A 24,814-nucleotide genomic window follows, 5' to 3' on the forward strand; every position below is an offset into this window, starting at 1 on the left:
AAAAAGCTAGTCCCGGGAATACTGTCCAGGAAGGAGAAAAGGTATGTTATGAGCACAATAAGTATTTTAAGAGTGAAAATACAATGAAATACTAATCCCAAAACTAATGAACAAAAAAAAAAATATGGTATCAGTGTGCTGGAGTAAAGTAACTCGCATTATATGCATATATTTTTTTTTTCCAGAATGCAATAAGCATCAATAAGTCGCTGAGATGTCACATATGTAATTTCTACTCTTTCTCTAGCACTAAGGTGAGTATAGTTGGTAATGATTCATTTGGAATGATACATGAAGCAATTTGTTACTGGATTGTTTTTAACCCTTTGACTGTTTCGGTCATATATACAGTGGACCCCCGCTTAACGATCCCCTCCCAATGCGACCAATTATGTAAGTGTATTTATGTAAGTGCGTTTGTACGTGTATGTTTGGGGGTCTGAAATGGACTAATCTACTTCACAGTATTCCTTATGGGAACAAATTCGGTCAGTACTGGCACCTGAACATACTTCTGGAATGAAAAAATATCGTTAATCGGGGGTCCACTGTATATGTCTTACGAGCCACCGTGTTTGACGTACGTGTACTCATAAATTCTAGCGGCTTCAAATCAAGCAGGAGAAAGCTGGTAGGCCCACATGTGAGAGAATGGGTCTGTGTGGTCAGTGTGCACCATATAAAAAATCCTGCAGCACGCAGTGCATAATGAGAAAAAACAAAACTCCGACTGTTTTTATTTTTTTTATTAAAATGCTGACTTTGAGGTGTATTTTTGTATAGTATTTATCGTTGTACATGTATTCTCATTTTTATGGTCTCACATGATAAAATGGAAAACGTATTACAGAAATAGAGATGAATTTGATTAGTTTCATGATGAAAACGACCTTGAAATTGAGCTCATAGTAGCGGAAATGTTTGATTTTTACCAATGTTCAGGAGTAAGCAAATCACACCACATGTCCAGTACACGTAAACTGGGGAGTCTAATATTGTTTCACTAGTGCACTGATATTATTTATACCATTTTTACAATAATGCAGTAGTCTGCATAACAGTAAGTTTTGTATTTTTTGTATGAATAAAAAATCAAAATAGAAAGCAGTAGTAATATAAGTGGGGCCTAGAGATGTGACTAATGAACAGAGGTTATGTTATTTTAGTGCCAAGAATGTCTACATTGTTTATTCTGGACCCTTTTTTGAAATTGGCATCTTTTTTAATTTGCGTGAAATTGGCCAAATTGCCAATTTCTGACCACTTTATTGGGTAGTTCAAATCGAGTAATGGGCGGTTTCTTGTACTCAACCGATAGAGAAAATGGAGTTCTAAAGAAATCGCTATGAGTTTGGTCAACTGGAACAACGGAATTGGCCAAAAACAGGGCTCCAAGTGGGCGAAATCGCTGATGCGTATATGTTCCCGAGACCACTAACTTCGCGGGAGCATATTTCCGTGAGTTTTCGACCAAATGTCATACTTTTGGTGTCATTACCAAAAATTTTGCAACATAGAATGACAGTTTCAGAAAGGGGCTTGCGACAGTCAAAGGGTTAATGTTGGGCAAAAGGTGAGTAATATTTATTGTAAGAAGTCAGGTGTGGTAGGTATGGTAGCCCTCCTGGCCACCCCACGCACACATACTGCGACGTTTAACCCATAAATGGTCCAAACGTATATATACGTTTTTTTCAACATTTGTTAGTACAGTGGTCCCTGAAAGTCATCCATTTCGGAAATAGTCCCGTTATTTCGTCTAAACATTGGCTCGCAAATGGTCCGTTAACTCGCTAATCGTCCTTCGTCCTGGACGGGTACTCACGCTCTGAGCCGCCTGGGCCTGCCTTCCCAGCCAGTGTGTCATTGTTTACCAGTGAGCGACGGTCCCCTCACATGCTCCTACGAAATATTTCATAATATTCCATTGATTTAGTGCTTGCAAGTGCTAAATAAGCTACCATGGCTCCAAAGAAAGCTTCTAGTGCCAGCCCTTTGGTAAAGAATGTGAGAAACACACAATTTATGAAAAAGTTTGTAGAAAAATACAAAGGTGGTGGTGGTAGAGTGGAAGCAGTTGTGATAGTGGTTGATGGTGGTAGTGATAGTGGTAGAAGGTAGTAGTGATGGTGGTAACAGTTGTAATAGTGGTAGAAGGTCGTAGTGATGGTGGTAGAGGGTTCCTTCTTTAGTGATTCAGCAATTCTACCAACTTCTCCAATGTTGTTGGAGTTATATAGGGCTACAGAAAACACCGCCGCCTCAGCTGCTGCTTCACCACCATTATGGACGGCTTACACTCAGTGGCCCTTATATACCCAACAACAACACAACACAACACCTCTCGTGACATACGTAATGACTTATTCATTCTAGAGTATATTCCATGTTTCTTTGTTATTAATATTGTTTATTATGTCATATTAGTTGAATTGTGATAGATAAATAAGCCATAGAGTTGATATTAGTGTCATATTCTCCAACAATAAACTTGCCATCCCTCCGTCACACAAACAAATCTCCAATAAGAACATAAGAAAGGAGGAACACTGCAGTAGGCCTGCTGGCCCATACTAGGCAGGTCCTTTACAGTCCTTCCCACTAAGAACATAACAATGGAAGAACACTGCAGGTCTTGTAGATGAATGGTTCAGAGAACCGACACTGTCAGACACTGCAACTTCTTGGGATCTTAATACTTAGGAATTCTTCACTTGCCTAATTCTTGGGCATGACCTACTTCCACATTGAACAAATGTGACATCACCTATGACTGCTGCACCTCTCCTGTCATACGGTTTATAAGCTGCTTCTCCGCTCATATGCCGTATTCTATTCAAGATTGATGGACTGAACACATCAACTCAAGGTTGAGGGACTGATTACCTCATTCTCCTCCTGTTCTTCAAGTTTCTCCTACGTATGGACTGATGAAGCCACTGTGTGGCGAAACGTTTCCTCAATAAAGATACCCAAGAGTTGCACATGTGTCTAATTTATCAACCGCATGACCTTACCCAAAGCTACCCAAGAATTTACTCCCGTACCCAATGACACAAATCAAACTCGGCTCCTCCAACTCATATATTTGTCCAATCTCTTCTTAAAGTTACGCAAGGTCCTAGCCTCGATCACCCTACTGGTAAGTGTGATGTTAAATAAGAACTTAAAGTAGGAACACTGGAACAGGCCTGCTGGCCCATACTAGGCCGGTCCTTCACAAATTCAACCCACTAACAGAAATGCTACCCAAGCAATAAGCTCAGGTGCAAGTCCTACTCAAATCCAACCCCTCTCACTCGTGTATTTATCCAACCTAAATTTGAAACTACCCAATGTTTCAGCTTCGATCACCCTACTAGTCAGACCATTCCACTCATCAACTACCCCTATTACCAATGTTCATTTATACATTTTATTAGTGCTTTACATTTATTTGGCATTTTTTTCTGCATGTAAATCTATATTTATGCTAGGGAAGTGACTTAGAGTCCTTATGGAGGGGGATTCCCCTTCCAAACAATAACCTCTCTTCCCTCTCTCCTCCTCCCTTTCTTCCATTCATCAACAACAGCCTTCAATAAAGGTAATTGTCATGTTGAATGTTCATTCTTTTGTGTATGTAAATCTATCTTTTAGGTAAAAAAAAAAAATTGTTGGCACTTCTGGGTGTCTGGAACGAATTAATTGGATTTACATTATTTCTTATGGGGAAAATTGATTCGAAAATCGTCTATTTCGATAATAGTCTCACTTCCAGGAACGGATTAAGGGACCACTGTATGTAAAAAAAGTAGATCTTTTTTTTTTTTACATTTGAAAGCGTGTAAAAAACTTCGATGTGTTTTTTTTTTTGTTTGAAAATATGTAAAAAAAAAGTAGATCTACTTTTGGAGCACTACGCATGTGAACGTAGATCTGCTTGGACCATTTACAGGTTAAAGCAACCTAGAATGATAAAATGCATATATGGTACACTCATTACTTACCTTAAAATATTTATGTACTTAATATGAAAAGTCAGGTGTGGGAGGTATGGTATCCCTCCTGGCCACCCCATCCACGCAGAGTACTATGTAAACAAATGGACGAACGCGTCGGGTTATGGTTCATACATGTTCATACAAGCACCTTACGTTATGTGAGTTGTCTCCACAGTGGTACAGAGAATAAATAAAGAGCAACACTTCCATTCTCATGTAACATCATTTTTAGAAGGAATGATATTATTATTATTATTATTATTATTATTATTATTATTATTATTATTATTATCATCATCATCATAAAGAAGTGCTATACCCACAAGGGTCGTGAATAGCTATAGAGTGAGGGCATACGAAAGGAATATTTTTCTTCAGTTGTCCCCCAATAACTGGTGTTTGACTAGAGAAAACGTAGTTCTTCTGATACTCCTGCTAACCTAACTCACGAAATCGTAATGACACGATTGCAAACAAACCCCACCCGTGGTATGGTTCGACTCCTACAAACCGCTTTGTAAACACATCTAGCTGTGGGTATATGTATCATGTTTATATGTTACATAGCATGATTATTATTTAATTTTGAAAAAAAAAGTCATAGATGGATTAATGGAAATGTCTATATTAACATAATACAGTGAACCCCTGACTTACAATATTAATCCATTCCAGAGAGCTCATAGTAAGACAAAATTATTGTAAGTCGAATTAATTTTCCCCATGAGAAATAATGGAAATCAATTAATCCGTTGCAGACACCCAAAAGTTTGAAAAAAAAATATTTAACACATGAAATATACATTTTCCTAAACATAAAAAGGAGGATACATGTACAGTATATATTGTGTACTACTAAATGAAGAATACTAAATACGAAATGAAGAATAAATGACACTTAACTTTATTGAAGCTGTAGTGATGTGTGATGAGATGGGAGGAGGGGAGATGGAAATGTATTAATTTTTGGAAGGGGAATCCCCTTCCATAAGGACTTCAGGTAGCAAGTCCTTTTCCGGGGTTACTTCCCTTCTTCTTTTAATGCCACTGGGAACAACTTGAGAGTCACTGGACCACTGTCGCACCAAAAATATGTCCATAGAGCTCTGTACCTCGCCTTCCTTAAAGATTTTCCTAAAGTGGTTCACAACATTGTCATTGTAAAAGTCACCAGCATGGCTTGCAATAGCTGTGTCAGGGTGATTTTCTTCCATAAAAGTTTACACGTCATCCCACTTTGCGCAAATTTCCTTAATCTTTGAAGACCATTTCTCTCTCCCCTCCTCTGAAGCAGTTTCCTCAGTTGTGGCCTCTTGCTGTTGCAGATGTTCTTGCAGCTCATCAGTGGTTAGTTCTTCACTGTCGTCGTCCACCAACTCTTCCACATCCTCCCCACTAACCTCCAACCCAAGGACTTCCCCAATGCCACAGTAGATTCCACAACTGGCATAGGCTCCTGAGGGTTAGCCCCAAACCCCTCAAAATCACTCTTTTCTACACATTCTGGCCACAATTTCTTCCAAGCAAAGTTCAAGGTCCTCTTAGTCACTCCCTTCCAAGCCTTACCTATAACGTTTATGCAACTCAGGATACTAAAATGATCTTTCCAAAACACTCTTAGGGTCAGTCGAGTGTCTGAGGTCACTTCAAAGCACTTTTGAAACATTCCTTTGGTATACAGTTTCTTGAAGAAATTTGAAATGACCTGCTGGTCCATGGGCTGGAGGAGAGGAGTGGTATTAGCAGGCAAAAACTTCACTTTTATGAAGCTCAACTCCCCTGAAATTCGCTCTGCCAAATCTGAAGGATGACCAGGAGCATTGTCTAATACCAGGAGGCACTTTAGTTCCAATTTATTTTCCAGGAGATAATTTTTCACAATGGGGCCAAACACATGATAAAACCAGTCATAGAAAAAGTCCCTAGTGACCCATGCTTTACTGTTTGCCCTCCACATCACACACAAATTAGCCTTGACAACATTGTTTTTCCTGAACACTCTGGGAGTTTGAGTGATATACAAGTAGAGGCTTCACTCTGCAATCCCCACTAGCATTACTACACATTAAGGTTAGCCTGTCTTTCATAGGCTTGTGTCCTGGCAGCGCTTTTTCCTCCTGTGTAATGTAGGTCCTGTTTGGCATTTTCTTCCAAAACAGGCCTGTTTCGTCACAAACACTTGTTGGGGTTTCAATCCTTCATCCTCTATGTACCCTATGAATTCCTGCACATATTTTTCAGCCGTATTTTGGTCCAAACTGGCAGCCTCACCATGCCTTGTCACTATGTATGCCACTACGATTCTTAAATCTCTGAAACCAACCTTTGCTGGCCTTAAATTCACTTGCATCACCACTAGTTGCAGGCATTTTTTTAGTTAATTCGTCATGCAACTGCCTTGCCTTTTCACATATGATCGCTTGAGAGATGCTATCTCTTGCTATCTGTTTTTCATTTATCCACACCAATAAGTCTCTCAACATCTTCAAGCACTTGCGATCTGTGTTTCGTCAAGATACTTAAACCATTCGCAACAACAGCTTCCTTCATTGCCTTTTTGTTGGCCAGGATAGTAGCGATAGTTGATTGGGGTTTGTTGTACAACCTGGCCAGCTCAGAGGCACTCGCTCCACTTTCATACTTATTAATTATCTCCTTCATTTCTATAGTAATTTTCACCAATTTTACCACAGAGTTGGCACTAGAAGCTTTCTTTGGGTCCATGGTGGCTTATTTAGCAGTTACACGTACTAAAAACACTGGAATAATACAAAGTGTACCAAATGTATGTGTGGAACCAACGGCACTGGCTTGTAAACATTGGCACACTAACTGAAGGCAGGCCAGCCGGACACATGGACGCGTATGGGACGAATGATGTAAGTCGAGTTTTTCATCGTAGGTCGAGGTGAAATTTTTATGCTGAAAAGCTTTGTAAGTCGATTTTATCGTAAGATGAGGCCTTCGTAAGTCAAGGGTCCACTGTATATGACATTTAATGTGCCGAAGAGATTACATGTATTATCAATATGACGTCAAGAGTTGAGAGACTTAGTGATTTTAATGTGTACCTGCTCACCAGCGCGGTGTGTAAGCATATTTACGTACAGGTACACACGTGTATTATTATCAGAGTACATATAAAATGTACAATAACTTTATAGCACTTGAAATTTTGGAAAGTTTCTAGACATAATAGAGAGATGTGCTCGTGTATCTTCCACCACACTAAACCAGTGCCAGCATCTTCTCCTATGAAATAATAGAGAATCTTTTCCCGATGGTAATGACACCAAACGTACGATATTTAATTGAAAACTTGCGTAATGACGGTCCTGCGAATTTAGCGATCTCGGCGATATATACGCATCAGCGATTTCGCCGACTTTGAGCCCGATTTTCGGCCAATTCCATTGTTCCAGTCGACCAAACTAATAGCTATTTCTTTAGAACTCCATTTTTTCTATAAATTGAGTACAGTAGGGCCCCACTTATATGGTGGGTTAGGTTCCAGGCTGTCGCTGGAAAGCAGACATCGCCGGAAGGCAGAACGCCATATTTTTCAATTTATAAATGCAAATAAATGCCAGACAAAAAGTTTACACTAAATTTTATTAAGTTAGTAATAGAACTAGGCATTAAAAACACACAAAGTAAAATACATTCACAATAAATTCATGGCCTGGTGGTTAACGCTCTCGCTTCACACGGTGAGGGCCTGGGTTCGATTCCCAGCCAGAGTAGAAACATTGGACGTGTTTCTTTCCACCTGTTGTCTATGTTCCCCATCAGCAAAATGGGTACCTGGGTGTTAGTCGACTGGTGTGGGTCGCATCCTGGGACACTGACCTAAGGAGGCCTGGTCACAGACCGGGCCGCGGGGGCGTTGACCCCCGGAACTCTCTCCAGATAAACTCCAGAAACTCCAGAGAGAGAGAGGTGAGTAGTACTTAGTTGTAGGAAGTCAGGTGCAGGTAGCCCAGGTGTAGGTAGCCCTGTCTCCCCATCTCATACTTAATATACGATATTTAAAACATCCCAGAGAGGTAAAATACACATACAGTACACTCATTATTTACCTTAAAATATGTGTAGTCTTAATATAGGAAGAGAAGTGAGGAGTGTAGGTAGGTAGGTGTAGCCTGCCTGGGCTACACCTATGGGCTACCTACACTGTGGCCCAGAGCCATATTATTAACATCGACATGCCTTGTTCACTGAATTTAATCATTTCTAACAACTACCTTTAGATGCCATCATAAATGAAGGTAGAAGTAATGAATAATTCATGCCGAAAATTGTAAACAAAAGCGGAGTGAGGGAGTGGCTGGGCCAAACGCAGATTCATAAACGTTTTCTCTGATGGCTGAGCAGAGAAAACGTAATGTTGTCCCTCCGCCCGGCTACCACACAGGTCCACAAGTATTATTATCAGAGCACATATAAAATATGCAATAAATGCCAGACAACAAGTTTACACTAACTTATATTAAGTTAGCAATAGAAATAGGCATTAAAAACACCATAAAAGGTAAGATACACACAGAGTACACTTATTACTTACCTTAAAATATTAATATTAATGTGTGAGAGGTGAGTGGCAGGGTGTTTATTGAATAAAATCAGAATGGCACACCATCATCCTCAAACTTGGCACTTAAAGCAAGAGGCTTACGAATTCTCTTTTTATCACAGCTAACCTTAGACGCCATCGTCAATGAGAGCCAACTAGTTAACGAAAGAGTAAACGAGAGAGAGAACAAGATACAGAGTTGAGACAATGTAAGAACAAACTGGACAGGTAGTGGGCGATCACTTGGTCAGGCGAAATAAATGCGTATTAATGTGTGTCTACTTTTAGTTCATTCACGTCCATTTGTAAGAGTTTGTAAAACATTTACCTCAATATTTTTTTATTTTTTTTATTATCACACTGGCCGATTCCCACCAAGGCAGGGTGGCCCGAAAAAGAAAAACTTTCACCATCATTCACTCCATCACTTTTATTATAATAATAATTACCTCAATACAAATACTCTTACATTGTGTACAAGTTGTACAAGTTAGTTCAGAATAAACAAACAGCAACACACTATTTTTAGAGTGAATGAAGATAATAATATTGATAATTATAATATTAACAATAATAATAATTATTATAATAATAAAAAGCACTAAACCAACAAGGGTCATGAATTGCTATATATAGAGTAAAGGCATATGAAAAGAATATTTTTCTACAGTTATCCCCCAGTTTGACTAGAGAAAACGTAATTCTTCCGACACTACCTACACAGTTGCTTAGTAAACAAATCTCACATTTACATCAATTTTTATTCTGTGAGTATATGTATCATGTTTATATGCTATGTAATGGGTTTCATATATAATTTTTAGGAAAATATCATAGATGGATTAATGAAAATGCCTATATTGATGTAAAATAAGACATTTAGTGTGCCCGAGAGTGATTATTATTTCATAGTATTGGCGTCATGAGCAGAGAGAGACTTAGCGATTTTAATGTGTACCTGCACAGCAGCACAGTGTGTAAGTATACAGTGGACCCCCGGTTAACGATATTTTTTCATTCCAGAAGTATGTTCAGGTGCCAGTACTGACCGCATTTGTTCCCATAAGGAATATTGTGAAGTAAATTAGTTCATTTCAGACTCCCAAACATACATGTACAAATGCACTTACATAAATACACTTACATAATTGGTCGCATTGAGAGTTGATCGTTAAGCGGGGGTCCACTGTATTTAGGTACAGGTACACATAAGTATAATTATCAGAGTATATATAAAATATAAAATATGCAGTAACTTTAAAGCACTTGAAATTTTGGAAAGTTTCCTGACATAATAGATGTGGTCACAGAAAATGTAAACAGACTGGGTGGGGGGGGCGCCGTATTTGAAAGACTGCTTGCCATATAGCAAATTTAGGTCATAATTTGACATCGCCGTATTAGCGGAACGCCGTAAGGCGAAACGCCGTAAAGCAGGGCCTTACTGTACAAGAAACTGCCCATTTACCAATTTCATGCAAATTAAAAAAAGATGCTAATTTCAAAATAGGGTCCGGAATAAACAGTGCAGACATTCTTGGCACTAAATAACATATCCTCTGTTCATTAGTCATGTCTCCAGGCTCCTCTTATATTACTATTGCTTTTTATTTTGAATTTGTATTCACACAAAAAATAGAAGATTTACTGTTATGCAGACTCCTGCATTATTGTAAAAATGGTATAAATAATATCCGTGCACTAGTGAAAGAATATTAGACTCCCCAGTTGACGTGTATTGGATGTGTGGTGTGATTTGCTTTCTCTTGAACATCGGTAAAAATTGAACATTTCTGCTAATTTGAGCTCAATTTCAAGGTCGTTTTCATCGTGAAACTAATCAAAATCATCTCTATTTCTGTAATATGCTTTCCATTCTATCAAATGAGACCAAGAAAATGAGAATACAACCATAAATACTATAGGAAAATACATGTCAAAGTCAGCGCTTTAATCGAAAAACATGGTCGGAGTTTTTATTTTCTCATGCACTGCATGCTGCAGGAATTTTTTTATACAGTGCACACTGACCACACAGACCCTTTCTCTCACATGACCTACCAGCTTTCTCCTGCTTGATTTGAAGCCGCTAGAATTATTGAGTATGTATACATCCGAAAGACTGCCTTGCAAGACGTATATGTATAGTCGAAACAGTCAAAGGGTTAAAGCCCTAACAGCTCCCTCCACTGCAGTTGCCAGTGCCCCCCACCCTAGACCTGGCATACATGTCATTTCTGCCGTAGGAGAGGTCCCAGTTGTCAATGAATGTTACTGCATTTTCCTTACAGTATTTGTCCAGCCAGCAATTGACACCAATTGCCCTGGACAACCATTCATTTCCAACTCCTCTCCTTGGCAAAACACCACATATGACAAGGTTCCCACCCTTCTTCCTAATTATGTCTATTGCTGATCTGTACCTGCTAATCAGGTCCTTACTCCTATGTCTGCCAACATCATTGCCTCCAGCACTTAGACAAATAATAGGATTGCTCCCATTACCTCTCATGATGTCGTCCAGATGGCTAACAATATCCTTCAACCCAGCCCCAGGAGAAAACAGCCTCTGCCTCCTATTTCTATCCCTAAGACAAAAAGCCCTATCCATAAACTTATTCTGACTGTCCCCAACTAAAACAATGTTCTTACCTCGACTGGTGGTGTGAATGACATTCTCAACGGTCTTAGTAGAGATGGTCTTTGCTGGGATGTTTTCACTGGCTGTCTTCACTGTGTTGTTAAGAATTGTCTTTGTTGGAAGGTCATGGGTGGTTGATTCACATTAGTCTTCCTTGTTGTTCTTCATTGTGACGTTCCCAGTAGTCAACTCACATTCGTCTGGTAGCACAGAAAAGGAGTTTGAAGTTATCACAGCAGTCTCTTTCTTCTTCATCGTTTCTTCCTCTGCATTTGTCTTCTTGATCTTCAACTTCATTCCATTTTGTCCGGCCACTGCCCAGGTTCCCTTCTTGACCTGAGGACTCACAGCAGGAGGACTACTACGAATCCTCGTGTTTTCCTCCATCAATCACCGTATCTCGAGCATCGCTCCCCTCAATTCCTCTTTAAGCTGCTGGTAAAGTTGCTCAGTGGAGGGCATTTTGGTTTTGTCCACAGGGAGTACACTAGACACGTCCTCACTGAGCTAAGTACAGGTCACTACTGTTAATTCCTGTTTTCCATTTATACACCACATTTTGACTGTGTGAGAGTCTCTCGCACAGCACACACAGTCGCACATGGTGCACACAGCCATAAGAACATAAGAAAGGAGGGACACTGCAGCAGGCCTGTTGGCCAAGAGTCCTGCTGCAGTGCTCCTCATTTCTTAACTTCTTATACTTGGCAGGTCTTCACAAATTCAACCCACTTACAGAATAAATGCTTTAATAATTCTATTTACTCGTGTGCAAGTCCCACTCAAATCCAACCCCTCACTCACTCGCTCACCCACTCACTCACCCACTCGCTCACCCACTCACTCACCCACTCACTCACCCACTCACTCACCCACTCACTCACCCACTCACCCACCCACTCACTCACCCACTCACCCACCCACTCACCCACCCACTCACCCACCCACTCACCCACTCACTCACTCACTCACCCACTCACTCACCCACTCACTCACTCACTCACCCACTCACTCACCCACTCACTCACTCACTCACCCACTCACCCACTCACTCACCCACTCACTCACCCACTCACTCACTCACTCACCCACTCACTCACCCACTCACTCACCCACCCACTCACCCACCCACTCACCCACCCACTCACCCACCCACTCACCCACCCACTCACCCACCCACTCACCCACTCACTCACCCACTCACTCACCCACCCACCCACTCACCCACCCACTCACCCACTCACTCACCCACTCACTCACCCACTCACCCACTCACTCACCCACTCACCCACTCACACACACACACACCCACCCACCCACCCACCCACCCACCCACCCACCCACCCACCCACCCACCCACCCACCCACTCAGCCACTCACTCACCCACCCACTCACTCACCCACCCACTCACTCACCCACTCACCCACTCACCCACTCACTCACCCACTCACCCACTCACTCACCCACTCACTCACCCACTCACCCACCCACTCACCCACTCACCCACTCACTCACCCACTCACCCACTCACCCACACACACACACACCCACTCACCCACTCACTCACCCACTCACTCACTCACCCACTCACTCACCCACTCACTCACCCACTCACTCACCCACTCACTCACCCACTCACTCACCCACTCACTCACCCACTCACCCACTCACTCACCCACTCACCCACTTACTCACCCACTCACTCACCCACTCACCCACTCACCCACTCACTCACCCACTCACCCACTCACCCACTCACCCACTCACTCACCCACTCACTCACCCACTCACCCACTCACTCACCCACTCACCCACTCACTCACCCACTCACTCACCCACTCACCCACTCATCCACTCACCCACTCACCCACTCACTCACCCACTCACCCACTCACTCACCCACTCACCCACTCACCCACTCACTCGCCCACTCACTCACCCACTCTCTCTCTTTTTTTACACAGGGTTTGATATGGTTAAGGATCCCTAGCTTTATTGACAAGCTATTTACAGATTAAGGGTTCCTAACTTTATTGACAAGCTAAAAGCTGTTACCTACATCAGCTCATTTGAAAGCATTTTTATTGTTATGAAACATACAAGTAGGGAACAGAATGAAGTTGGAGCCATCTGTGGGCCAGCATTTTCATCTGATCAAGTGACATTATCTCATTGACATAATGCTGTACAAATGTGTTCCAGACTTGAGTCATCCTGGGAATAAATGATCTCAGATGAAGTGATGTTCTGGAGAAGGGTACAGCCAGAGTGAAGTTGCTGCTTTCTTCCCATCTTGTGGTATAGAAACTTGCTTCACACTGTCCTCGACTCTCTCTCTTCCTCTCTCTTCCTCTCTCTCTCTTCCTCTTTTTTTTTTTTTTTTTACACAGGGTTTGACAAGGTTAAGGATCCCTAGCTTTATTGACAAGCTATTTACAGGATAAGGATTCCTAACTTTATTGGCAAGCTAAGAGCTGTTACCTGCATCAGCTCATTTGAAAGCATTTTTATTGTTATGAGACATACAAGTAGGGAACAGGATGAAGTTGGAGCCATCTGTGGGCCAGCATTTTCATTTGATCAACTGACTTTATCTCGTTGACATCAATATGCTGTACGAATGTGTTCCATACTCGAGTCATCCTGGGTATGTATGATCTCAGATGGAGTGATGTTCTGGAGAAGGGTACAGCCAGAGTGAAGTTGCTGCTTTCTGCCCATCTTGTGGCATAAAAGCTTGTTTCACGCTGTCCTCGAAGTGGATCCAAGTGTGGTATTTTGACAATATTGGCCTTGTGCATAACAGTAAGGCCACCCACATCGCTCCTATGTTGAAGGCTCTGCTGAAATGACAGATCTATCCAGGATGGGTCCAGGCGAGAGATGAGACGTCTTGCTCTGTTCTCTACTCTGTCAAGCAGTCGCAGATGAGAGGGGGGGGGGCAGGCAAATCAAGAAAGTGGAGCATACTCAAGGTGTGAGCGTACTTGTGCCTCGTACAGGATCTTGTAACCCCTACTGTCAAGCAGATGCGAGATACGGCGAAGTGCTGTAAGCTTCCTGGCTGCCTTGTTTGCAAGATTTACAACATGGTTCTTCATGGTTAGTTTGGAGTCAAATTTCACCCCAAGGATATCAACTTCGTCTCCAGGTGCCAACACCCTCCCATTCATCCTTACTACTGCACCAGCATTACCATCATGGTGCCTAGAGACGATCATCATTTGCATTTTCTCAGGTGCAAATGTTACTTGCCATCTATTTCCCCAAGCTGATATAGCTCTCAGCTGGTGATTGATGTAGCTTAGAGCAGCTGGCATTACTTCTCTTGGGTAAGTGAATGTCAGTGTACAGTCGTCTGCATATGCATGTGATTCTGGGATGAGATGAAGAAGGTCGTTGAAGTAGGCATTCCATAACAATGGACCCAGCACGCTTCCTTGTGGAACACTTGCCCCAATAGGATGTCTTGCTGATTCCGTTCCATTGAGAACTACACTTAGAGATCTACCATGAAGGTAATCACTGAGGAGACATAGCGTAGAGCCTGCAATTCCCAGTGCTTGAAGTTTTGCTAAGAGGCCCTGGTGCCACACCTGGTCGAAAGCGCCAGCTATGTCCAGTGCTACCACACAGCTGACTTTGGATTCATCCAGTGACTGGTGCCACTTAGTGGAGAGGTTTAACAACAGATCAGCAGCAGAGTAACCTTTCCTGAAGCCATATTGACGATCACAAAGTAGTGAGTGGTAGTCAAAAAACTCTGTCATTTGTCTTGAGATTATTGTCTCAAGGATCTTACCAGTGATTGACAGGAGTGACACTGGTCTGTAGTTGCTGATTTCTGCTCTGATCTTCTTTTTGTGAACAGGGACTACATTTGCCTCTTTCCATAGAGAGGGCCATTTACACTGTACTAGGCAGTGCTGAAAGATGCGAGTTAGAGGTGCTGCTAGCTGGTCTGCACATCTTCTGAACAATCTTGGGCTCAACTTGTCTGGGCCCACAGCCTTTAGAAGGAAATACACCTCCTCCTGCCTTATTGTCTCCACTGACAGTTTTGACACAGTTCTTGCAGCTAGCCAAGGAGGGTCCCTTGCTGGATCAGGAACTTGCATTTTGGTAGCAAAGTGTTCAGCAGAGAGGTCTGCCTTCTCTTGACTACTAGTAGAGGTGGTCCCATCCTGTCGATTTAGAGGTGGAATGAGCTCATCAGGCAGATAACCTTGTCTGTCCTTGACCAGGGACCACCAGGTTTTGGAGCCTACCCTACCTGATGCTAGCTTTCTTTTAGTGTCCACCTTCCATTTAGCAATGGCCCACTTTTGAACGTCACCCATATGCCTACAGGCTTGCGTTTGCAAGTTCCTGTTATAGGTGGTAGGATGTCTCTCATATCTTCGCCATGCTTTGTACTTAGCAGTAGCAGCGTCTCTACAACGAAAGCCAAACCAAGGCTGATCTGTAGGCTTTGTCACATATTGCCGGTGAGGAATGTGTTCTTGTTGTAGATTAAGGATGTGTCCAATGAAGGCTTTCACTTGGTTGTCAACATCCCCTTGGAGAAGAGCATTCCAATCGGTGGTGGCAAGCTCAGAGCGAAGGGCTGGCCAATTACCTCTTTCCCATAGCCAGGTTGTGCGTGTGGACTCTCTCACCTCGTTCTGTTGGGATCTTAAGTGTCGTAAAAACAGCCTTCTCTTCCTCTCTCTTTCTTCCTCTCTCTTTCTCTCTCTTCCTCTCTTTTTTTACGCAGGGTTTGACAAGGTTAAGGATCCCTAGCTTTATTGACAAGCTATTTACAGGTTAAGGATTCTTAACTTTATTGGCAAGCTAAGAGCTGTTACCTACATCAACTCATTTGAAAGCATTTTTATTGTTATGAGACATACAAGTAGGGAACAGGATGAAGTTGGAGCCATATGTGGGCCAGCATTTTCATTTGATCAACTGACGTTATGTAATAAAGTTGGTAGAATTACCGACAATATGTAAAGTAAAAGGACACAAGTGCAACTAATGTGACATTTATTGTGGCAACGTTTCGCTCTCCAGGAGCTTTATCAAGCTATTACAAACAATACATGGACACAGAGGGTATATAAAGGCTCAGAGTGAGGTGAATACTAGTGAGGTACCATTTCGATGTTCACTAGTGGTAGTAGTAGTAGTAGTGGTAGTGACAAAAGTAATACAATATGGTAGAGCAATTAATTCGTACATGAGTAAAAGGATATAAAAGCTATTACTTGGGTAACATAAAAATAGGTTGGACAAATATAAACTGGAATGAGGCAGCTTGTTTCAGTGTTCACTCTCTGTGCTTTGTGTAGTATAACAGGAGAGACTATGTGATGGCAGGGTTTACTGTTTTCAGGAGGATTCTTGCTAAGACTTCGGAGATGGTGAAGCTGCCGTTGTTTTGTTTAATTCTATTCAAAACAGCGATCAGTGCTGATTCGAGGCACTTGCGTCTGCGGAAATTAGTTTCTTTGATCACTAATTGGGCGTCTCTGAATTTCATGAGATGATTGGTGGAATTTCGGTGTTGTACACAGGCGTTGTTCAGGTTATCGTTCCTACATGCGTAAATGTGTTCATTGAGGCGGGTGTCGAGGTTTCTGGCTGTTTCACCTACGTAAATCTTGTCACAGCCTCCACAGGGTATAGTGTAAACTCCTGCATTGACTGGTTCGTGGTGCTTGGATTTTGTCCTGGTTATATCCTTTATTGAAGTGCTAGAAGCGATGGCGACTCTGGTGTTAGCTTGTGAAAGTGCTTTTGAGACGTTCAGTGCAACCTGACTGTTGGGAAGAATTATAACTTTGCTGGGAGTGGTGTTGATGCGTGGAGAATTTATGATCTGAAGAGCTCTTTTCTTGCAGTCTTTGATGAAAAAAGAAGAAATATGTAACTCTGTGAATGTTTGGTGAATGTATGTACACTCCTCGTCAAGAAACTCAGGACTACAAATTCGGTATGCTCTTAGGAAAAACCCGATGATGATGCCTCTTTTGGTCTTGGTATCTTGACTAACACCAGAGTCGCCATCGCTTCTAGCACTTCAATAAAGGATATAACCAGGACAAAATCCAAGCACCACGAACCAGTCAATGCAGGAGTTTACACTATACCCTGTGGAGGCTGTGACAAGATTTACGTAGGTGAAACAGCCAGAAACCTCGACACCCGCCTCAATGAACACATTTACGCATGTAGGAACGATAACCTGAGCAACGCCTGTGTACAACACCGAAATTCCACCAATCATCTCATGAAATTCAGAGACGCCCAATTAGTGATCAAAGAAACTAATTTCCGCAGACGCAAGTGCCTCGAATCAGCACTGATCGCTGTTTTGAATACAATTAAACAAAACAACGGCAGCTTCACCATCTCCGAAGTCTTAGCAAGAATCCTCCTGAAAACAGTAAACCCTGCCATCACATAGTCTCTCCTGTTATACTACACAAAGCACAGAGAGTGAACACTGAAACAAGCTGCCTCATTCCAGTTTATATTTGTCCAACCTATTTTTATGTTACCCAAGTAATAGCTTTTATATCCTTTTACTCATGTACGAATTAATTGCTCTACCATATTGTATTACTTTTGTCACTACCACTACCTCTACTACTACTACTACTACTACCACTAGTGAACATCGAAATGGTACCTCACTAGTATTCACCTCACTCTGAGCCTTTATATACCCTCTGTGTCCATGTATTGTTTGTAATAGCTTGATAAAGCTCCTGGAGAGCGAAACGTTGCCACAATAAATGTCACATTAGTTGCACTTGTGTCCTTTTACTTTACAAACTGACGTTATCTCGGTTACGTCATTATGCTGTACGAATGTGTTCCATACTCGAGTCATCCTGGTTATATATGATCTCAGATGGAGTGATGTTCTGGAGAAGGGTACAGCCAGAGTGAAGTTGCTACTTTCTGCCCATCTTGTGGCTTAAAAGCTTGTTTCACGCTGTCCTCGAAGTGGATCCAAGTGTGGTATTTTGACAATATTGGCCTTGTACATAACAGTAAGGCCACCCACATTGCTCCTATGTTGAAGGCTCTGCTGAAATGACAGATCTATCCAGGATGGGTCCAGGCGAGAGATGAGACGTCTTGCTCAGTTCTCTACTCTGTCAAGCAGTAGCAGATGAGAGGGGCGCAGGCAAACGAAGAAAGTCCAATGTCCAGTGCTACCACACAGCTGACTTTGGATTCATTCAGTGACTGGTGCCACTTAGTGGAGAGGTTTAACAACAGATCAGCAGCAGAGTAACCTTTCCTGTAGCCATATTGATGATCACAAAGTAGTGAGTGGTAGTCAAAAAACTGTCATTTGTCTTGAGATTGTCTCAAGGATCTTACCAGCGATTGACAGGAGTGACACTGGTCTTTAGTTGCTGATTTGTGCTCTGCTCTTCTTTTTGTGAACAGGGATTACATTTGCCTCTTTCCACAGAGAGGGCAATTTACAATGTACTAGGCAGTGCTGAAAGATGCGAGTTAGAGGTGCTGCTAGCTGGTCTGCACATCTTCTCAGCAATCTTGGGCTCAACTTGTCTGGGCCCACAGCCTTTTCTTGGTCAAGCGATTTAAGAAGAAAATGCACCTCCTCCAGCCTTATTGTCACCACTGACAGTTTTGACACAGTTCTTGCAGTTCATACAGTTCTCTCTCTCCCTCTCTTCCTTTCTCTCTCTTCCTCTCTCTCTTCCTCTCTCTCTCTCTTCCTCTCTCTCTCTCTTCCTCTCTCTCTCTCTTCCTCTCTCTCTCTCTTCCTCTCTCTCTCTCTTCCTCTCTCTCTCTCTTCCTCTCTCTCTCTCTTCCTCTCTCTCTCTCTTCCTCTCTCTCTTCCTCTCTCTCTTCCTCTCTCTCTTCCTCTCTCTCTCTCTTCCTCTCTCTCTCTCTTCCTCTCTCTCTCTCTTCCTCTCTCTCTCTCTTCCTCTCTCTCTCTTCCTCTCTTCCTCTCTCTCTCTTCCTCTCTCTTCCTCTCTCTCCCTCTCTCTCCCTCTCTCTCTCTTCCTCTCTCTCTCTTCCTCTCTCTCTCTTCCTCTCTCTTCCTCTCTCTTCCTCTCTCTCTCTTCCTCTCTCTCTCTTCCTCTCTCTCTCTTCCTCTCTCTTCCTCTCTCTCTTCCTCTCTCTCTTCCTCTCTCTCTTCCTCTCTTCCTCTCTCTCTCTCTTCCTCTCTCTCTCTTCCTCTCTCTCTCTCTCTTCCTCTCTCTCTCTCTCTTCCTCTCTCTCTCTCTTCCTCTCTCTCTCTCTTCCTCTCTCTCTCTTCCTCTCTCTTCCTCTCTCTCTCTCTCTCTCTCTTCCTCTCTCTCTCTTCCTCTCTCTCTCTTCCTCTCTCTCTCTTCCTCTCTCTCTCTTCCTCTCTCTCTCTTCCTCTCTCTTCCTCTCTCTTCCTCTCTCTCTCTCTTCCTCTCTCTCTCTTCCTCTCTCTCTCTTCCTCTCTCTTCCTCTCTCTCTCTTCCTTCCTCTCTTCCTTCCTCTCTTCCTTCCTCTCTTCCTTCCTCTCTTCCTTCCTCTCTTCCTTCCTCTCTTCCTTCCTCTCTTCCTTCCTCTCTTCCTTCCTCTCTTCCTTCCTCTCTTCCTTCCTCTCTTCCTTCCTCTCTTCCTCTCTTCCTTCCTCTCTTCCTCTCCCCCTCTTCCTCTCCCCCTCTTCCTCTCCCCCTCTTCCTCTCCCCCTCTTCCTCTCCCCCTCTTCCTCTCCCCCTCTTCCTCTCCCCCTCTTCCTCTCCCCCTCTTCCTCTCCCCCTCTTCCTCTCCCCCTCTTCCTCTCCACTCTTCCTCTCCCTCTCTTCCTCTCCCTCTCTTCCTCTCCCTCTCCCTCTCTTCCTCTCCCTCTCTTCCTCTCCCTCTCTCTCCCTTTCTCTCCCTTTCTCCCCCCCCCTCTCTCTCTACACAGATCATTAAGTTGTAAGATTTGAAGCTAGCAATGTAAATTTGTAAAGCTTAAGAAGTATGTGGGAAATAAACATGCAAGCTCTGTAATATAGGTTATAATATCCGCCACATCCTCATTGTTTGGTATGGTTCAGATGCAGGTATTTATTTAATTGTTATTGCGGATGTAAGAAATTGTGTGGATGTTCTGCAGATGCGGATATCCCATACATCCCTAATTCTCAAAGCCTCTTGTACTCCCTCCCTCTGACTGTTCCTGGAATGACCCCTACCCCTTCTACCTTCCACTCTAGATTTGTACACCCTCTTCATTACATTTATGGTACATGTATCATGTGTATACTTTATTGCTTTTTTTCTCTTGTTGACAAGTGTTTTTTCTTTTTTTCTTCATACACTAGACTTGCTCATAATTTGATGTTATTGTTTTTGGAGTATGCTTACTGACTTGAATAATATTTTTTATCTTGTTTTACAGACTTTCAGGAATCATTTAGAAAGCACAAACCATGAACGCATGCAGCGTATTTTCCATATCAAAGAAGCATCTATTCTGCAATTCTTAAGGGCACAATCAAAGGTAATTAATTTTAATTTTATTTTTGCGAGTTAAGTAATGTGGTTTGAATGTTGAGTTAATTATTTGTGATTTCTTCGAGTTTGCAAGGGTGACCTCCTCGTGCTTAATATGACTGGTGGCTGTGAAATATCCTTGTCATATCTGTTTTTGAATGCCTGTATGGAGTTTGCTTCAACTGTAATTTAATTCATTATGCTTCTTTACTCCACTTAGGTATAAGAAATGTTATGTGATATCCCTGTAACACATTACATGTGTAAGTTCCAACAGATATATTCCAAATAACATTGGCTCTGTGGGCAAAATTCTCTCTCCATTTTCCAGCTCTGATATCCATCTGTTCTAATGAAGTTGTCGATACCAAACAATATTCTGGACATGAGAGTACAAGTTATTTAAATAGCATTACCATTGGCATTTTTCTCATTTTGAAATCTCACATTATCACCCTGTCGGTTTTCTGAGGTTCTCAGCATGTGCCCCCCCCCTCCCCTTTTTTTTTCACCATCTCCCACTGAGGTATGGTGATTAGAAAATAAAATACTTTCACAATCACTCACTCCATCACTTGCCAGAGGCTTGCCGATACTACAATTCAGATGCCCCTCCAAACTGCAAAATATCCCTACCCCTTCTTCAGAGTGCAGGCACTGTACTTTCCACCTTTAAGACAGAAGTCTGGCTAACCAGTTTTCCTGAATTCCTCCACAAAAAGTTACCTTGCTTACACTGCAACAGCATGTCTTAGTCCCAAAACAGTTTGACGCCATTCACTGCTATCTGACACATTCACACATGCCTGCTAGGTCATTTGTTATTATAACAGTGTTTTACACATTTCTTTCATTCTATGAATTGAATATTTTGTGTTATTGTATTAACATTCCCTTTCATTTTTAACAGCTGGCTTCACAGAGGAACATTCTGAGGCTACGGAGGTTGGGTGCAAAAGGTCGCATCATGCAGTGTACGAAGTGTCTTTGTCCCTTTATGGGAAGTCTTGCTGATCACAGAAAAACTCGAGAACACCTTGTGAGTTATTACAAGAATACAGACTCAGAAATGCATAGTTTTTTTTTTCTTTTAAATGACTTTTTATACGAAAATTAACTTGAAAATTACTTCTCTTGAAATTTTAATTTTCTCATTTGATGCATGCATAAGATTAATCTCTCAGTATTATCTCTTATAAGTTATACACGTGTGTGTGTGTTTATTTTTCATTTAAGAAAATGTAATTTTTTTTTTTGTATTTCAGCTTGTGAGTAACTTCTCAAAATGCACACACTGCAATCTTTTGTTTGACAACAGAATTGAACTGGAGAAACACTGCTTCTCCTATTTCCACATGATGGTATGTTAAGAAAACTACAATTTGGTTTTAATTTTCTTAGATATCATGGCTGATTTTTTGCATATATTTACAGTGCAGTGGTACCACGAGTTTCGAACTGCTCCCAATTCGACCAATTATGTAAGTGTTTTATTGTAAGTGTATTTTTAGGGGGTCTGAAATGGACTATGTAATCTAATTTACATTATTCCTTGTGAAAACAAATTCGTTAGGCAACGGCACTCGAACAGCCTTCTGGAACAAAGAAAGTTCGAAACTCGGGGTTACCACTGTACATTGCTTTACATTGCATTCTATAGTAAGAGTAAAATTTTTCTGTAACTACCTAAATACGTATTTTCAATTGGTTGTGTGCGGACAAGTCTAACATTCATTGAATGCTAATATTTACCGTATTTTTAACCCTTTAACCGTCCAAACATAGCTCAATGTTTTTACTGCTAACGCTCCAAATGTAGATCAACATTTTATTTTTCCTGGCTTCAAATTTGGTGCCAAAGGCCTGATAGGCCTAGGTAGTATAGAATGGGTCTTAACACTGAGTGTGCAGTATCAAAAATATCTGGGATCACTTAGTACCCTGTGGGAGCACCAGTTCAGTTGAGCGCCAGCTAGAGCAAACAGTGTGGCAAATCCCGGGAAGTCACTAATGCATGCCGTATCAACACTAGTTTTAGGTGGAAAGTAATGTTGACACCAAGTTTAGTGGCTTTGGGATGGGTGTGGCCACAACTAGTCGAGGAAATACAATAAACCTAGATAATGACTCGTGTGTAACATTTGTGCCATATCCTTTCAGTTTTGATGCATCTGGTAGTGTCTTACTTCCAGAATGTCCTATCCTCTATGCACTAAGTAAAGAGAGAGAGACAGAGACAGATATTGTCTGTCTATGTTTCTTTGTCTCTAAGAGAGCCACTTATGAACCATCAGATATTACACATGTTGCAAAATTGTCACATCTGAACAAGTGGAAATGCTATTACTTGCCACAATCATGCGTATGCCTCATATCTACAAGCATTGTATAGGTAACTCTCACTATGTATGAAAACTGTGCTTGTGTGTCCCTGTTCCTAAATTAACTTGCTTAGTTCTTGATTCTGTTTCGTGAGTGACTCTCTCTGAGGCAGACAGAGACGGGGAGATAGGCACGGAGACAGGGAGATAAGCATGGAGATGGGGAGACAGGCATGGAGACGGGGAGATAGGCACGGAGACAGGGAGATACAGACAGACATACTTATTTGGAACAGTGAGAACAAATTTAAAAAAAACATATGCCAAGGTTCACTGGGAGCAGTACATGATCAGCAATACTGAGTGACTGCACTATCAGCTGTTTATAGTGACACTCTTCTCTGACACTATGCTTTAAGGAGTTTCATATACTCCAGCACTTCTAAAAACATTGCTTGGACCCAAAAGTAATTTATACATATCTCTAGACTATACAGAGACTCTCCTACATACGAATTGTCGTGTTGTGAACTTTTGAAAATTTGAAAAATTTGCCCTGAAGTCGAAAATTTGGGCATAAGATTTAGTTCACTGTGTGGTGGTGGCCATGCAGCATGGGATGTGCTGAGATGTAAACACTGCATATCAGGTTACTCTAGTGGCATCGTTCATACGTGTGCTTGGCCACCACCCAGACATCCCTAGACTCTTTCTTCAAGAGGGTGGACAAAGGTAACGAGTCTCCAGGAGCCTGAATCAGTGTTGTCGACTTCAGATGCTACGACATTCAGGCCAACATATTATTTACAAACTTTATTTATAAGCATTATTAACTTTATTTAATTTATAATGTGTTTTGTGTTATGTAGGACTTACGAACAAATGGACTTGCGAATGATGGCTCAGAACTGAATCTGTTTGTAAGTAGGGGGTATCAGTAGTATGTGACTGAGACAGGTGAACATGTTCACGTGTGTGTGTGTGTGTGTGTGTGTGTGTGTGTGTGTGTGTGTGTGTGTGTGTCTGTCTGTCTGTCTGTCTGATTACTATTTCTGTACCTAATATTATTGTCAGAACTATAGAGGGCTGAGGGCTGAGGAAGGGTTGTTGAGGTGGTTCGGACATGTAGAGAGAATGGAGCGAAACAGAATAACTTCAAGAGTGTATCAGTCTGTAGTGGAAGGAAGGCGGGGTAGGGGTCGGCCTAGGAAGGGTTGGAGGGAGGGGGTAAAGGAGGTTTTGTGTGCGAGGGGCTTGGACTTCCAGCAGGCATGCGTGAGCGTGTTTGATAGGAGTGAATGGAGACAAATGGTTTTTAATACTTGACGTGCTGTTGGAGTGTGAGCAAAGTAACATTTATGAAGGGATTCAGGGAAACCGGCAGGCCGGACTTGAGTCCTGGAGATGGGAAGTACAGTGCCTGCACTCTGAAGGAGGGGTGTTAATGTTGCAGTTTAAAAACTGTAGTGTAAAGCACCCTTCTGGCAAGACAGTGATGGAGTGAATGATGGTGAAAGTTTTTCTTTTTCGGGCCACCCTGCCTTGGTGGGAATCGGCCAGTGTGATAATAAAAAATAATAATAATAAAAAAAATATAAATTGCAATTACCAGAACAAAAAAGTCCAACAAACTGGCATATCCCACTGAACATAAAAGTTATGTAAATTAAAAAATGAGAAATGTGTACTGGCAACATTTCTGCAAGTGGCAGGACTCCTGTTGCCGCCACATGAGCATCTAGTGCCAACTTCACCGCTTTATATCTCTAAGTACTGACCCTATTATGCACCAAAAATTGGCCT

At 42.0% G+C, this 24,814-nt stretch overlaps 1 protein-coding gene across 3 annotated transcripts in view; it reads left to right on the forward strand.

The window, feature by feature from the left end:
- LOC128694719 (zinc finger protein on ecdysone puffs) overlaps positions 1–24,814 on the forward strand; it is a 144,147-nt gene that overhangs the window by 48,136 nt on the left and 71,197 nt on the right. For all 3 annotated transcript variants that reach the window (XM_070087367.1, XM_070087363.1, XM_070087372.1), the window contains 5 exons: positions 1–41; positions 186–254; positions 20,596–20,697; positions 21,601–21,729; positions 21,956–22,051. The exon at positions 1–41 is cut by the window's left edge. In XM_070087367.1, the coding sequence (XP_069943468.1) occupies positions 1–41; positions 186–254; positions 20,596–20,697; positions 21,601–21,729; positions 21,956–22,051 (437 nt within the window). The remainder of the gene's footprint in view (positions 42–185; positions 255–20,595; positions 20,698–21,600; positions 21,730–21,955; positions 22,052–24,814) is intronic.

Source organism: Cherax quadricarinatus, chromosome 2 (genome assembly GCF_038502225.1).
Source record: "Cherax quadricarinatus isolate ZL_2023a chromosome 2, ASM3850222v1, whole genome shotgun sequence".
Taxonomy (NCBI): domain Eukaryota; kingdom Metazoa; phylum Arthropoda; class Malacostraca; order Decapoda; family Parastacidae; genus Cherax; species Cherax quadricarinatus.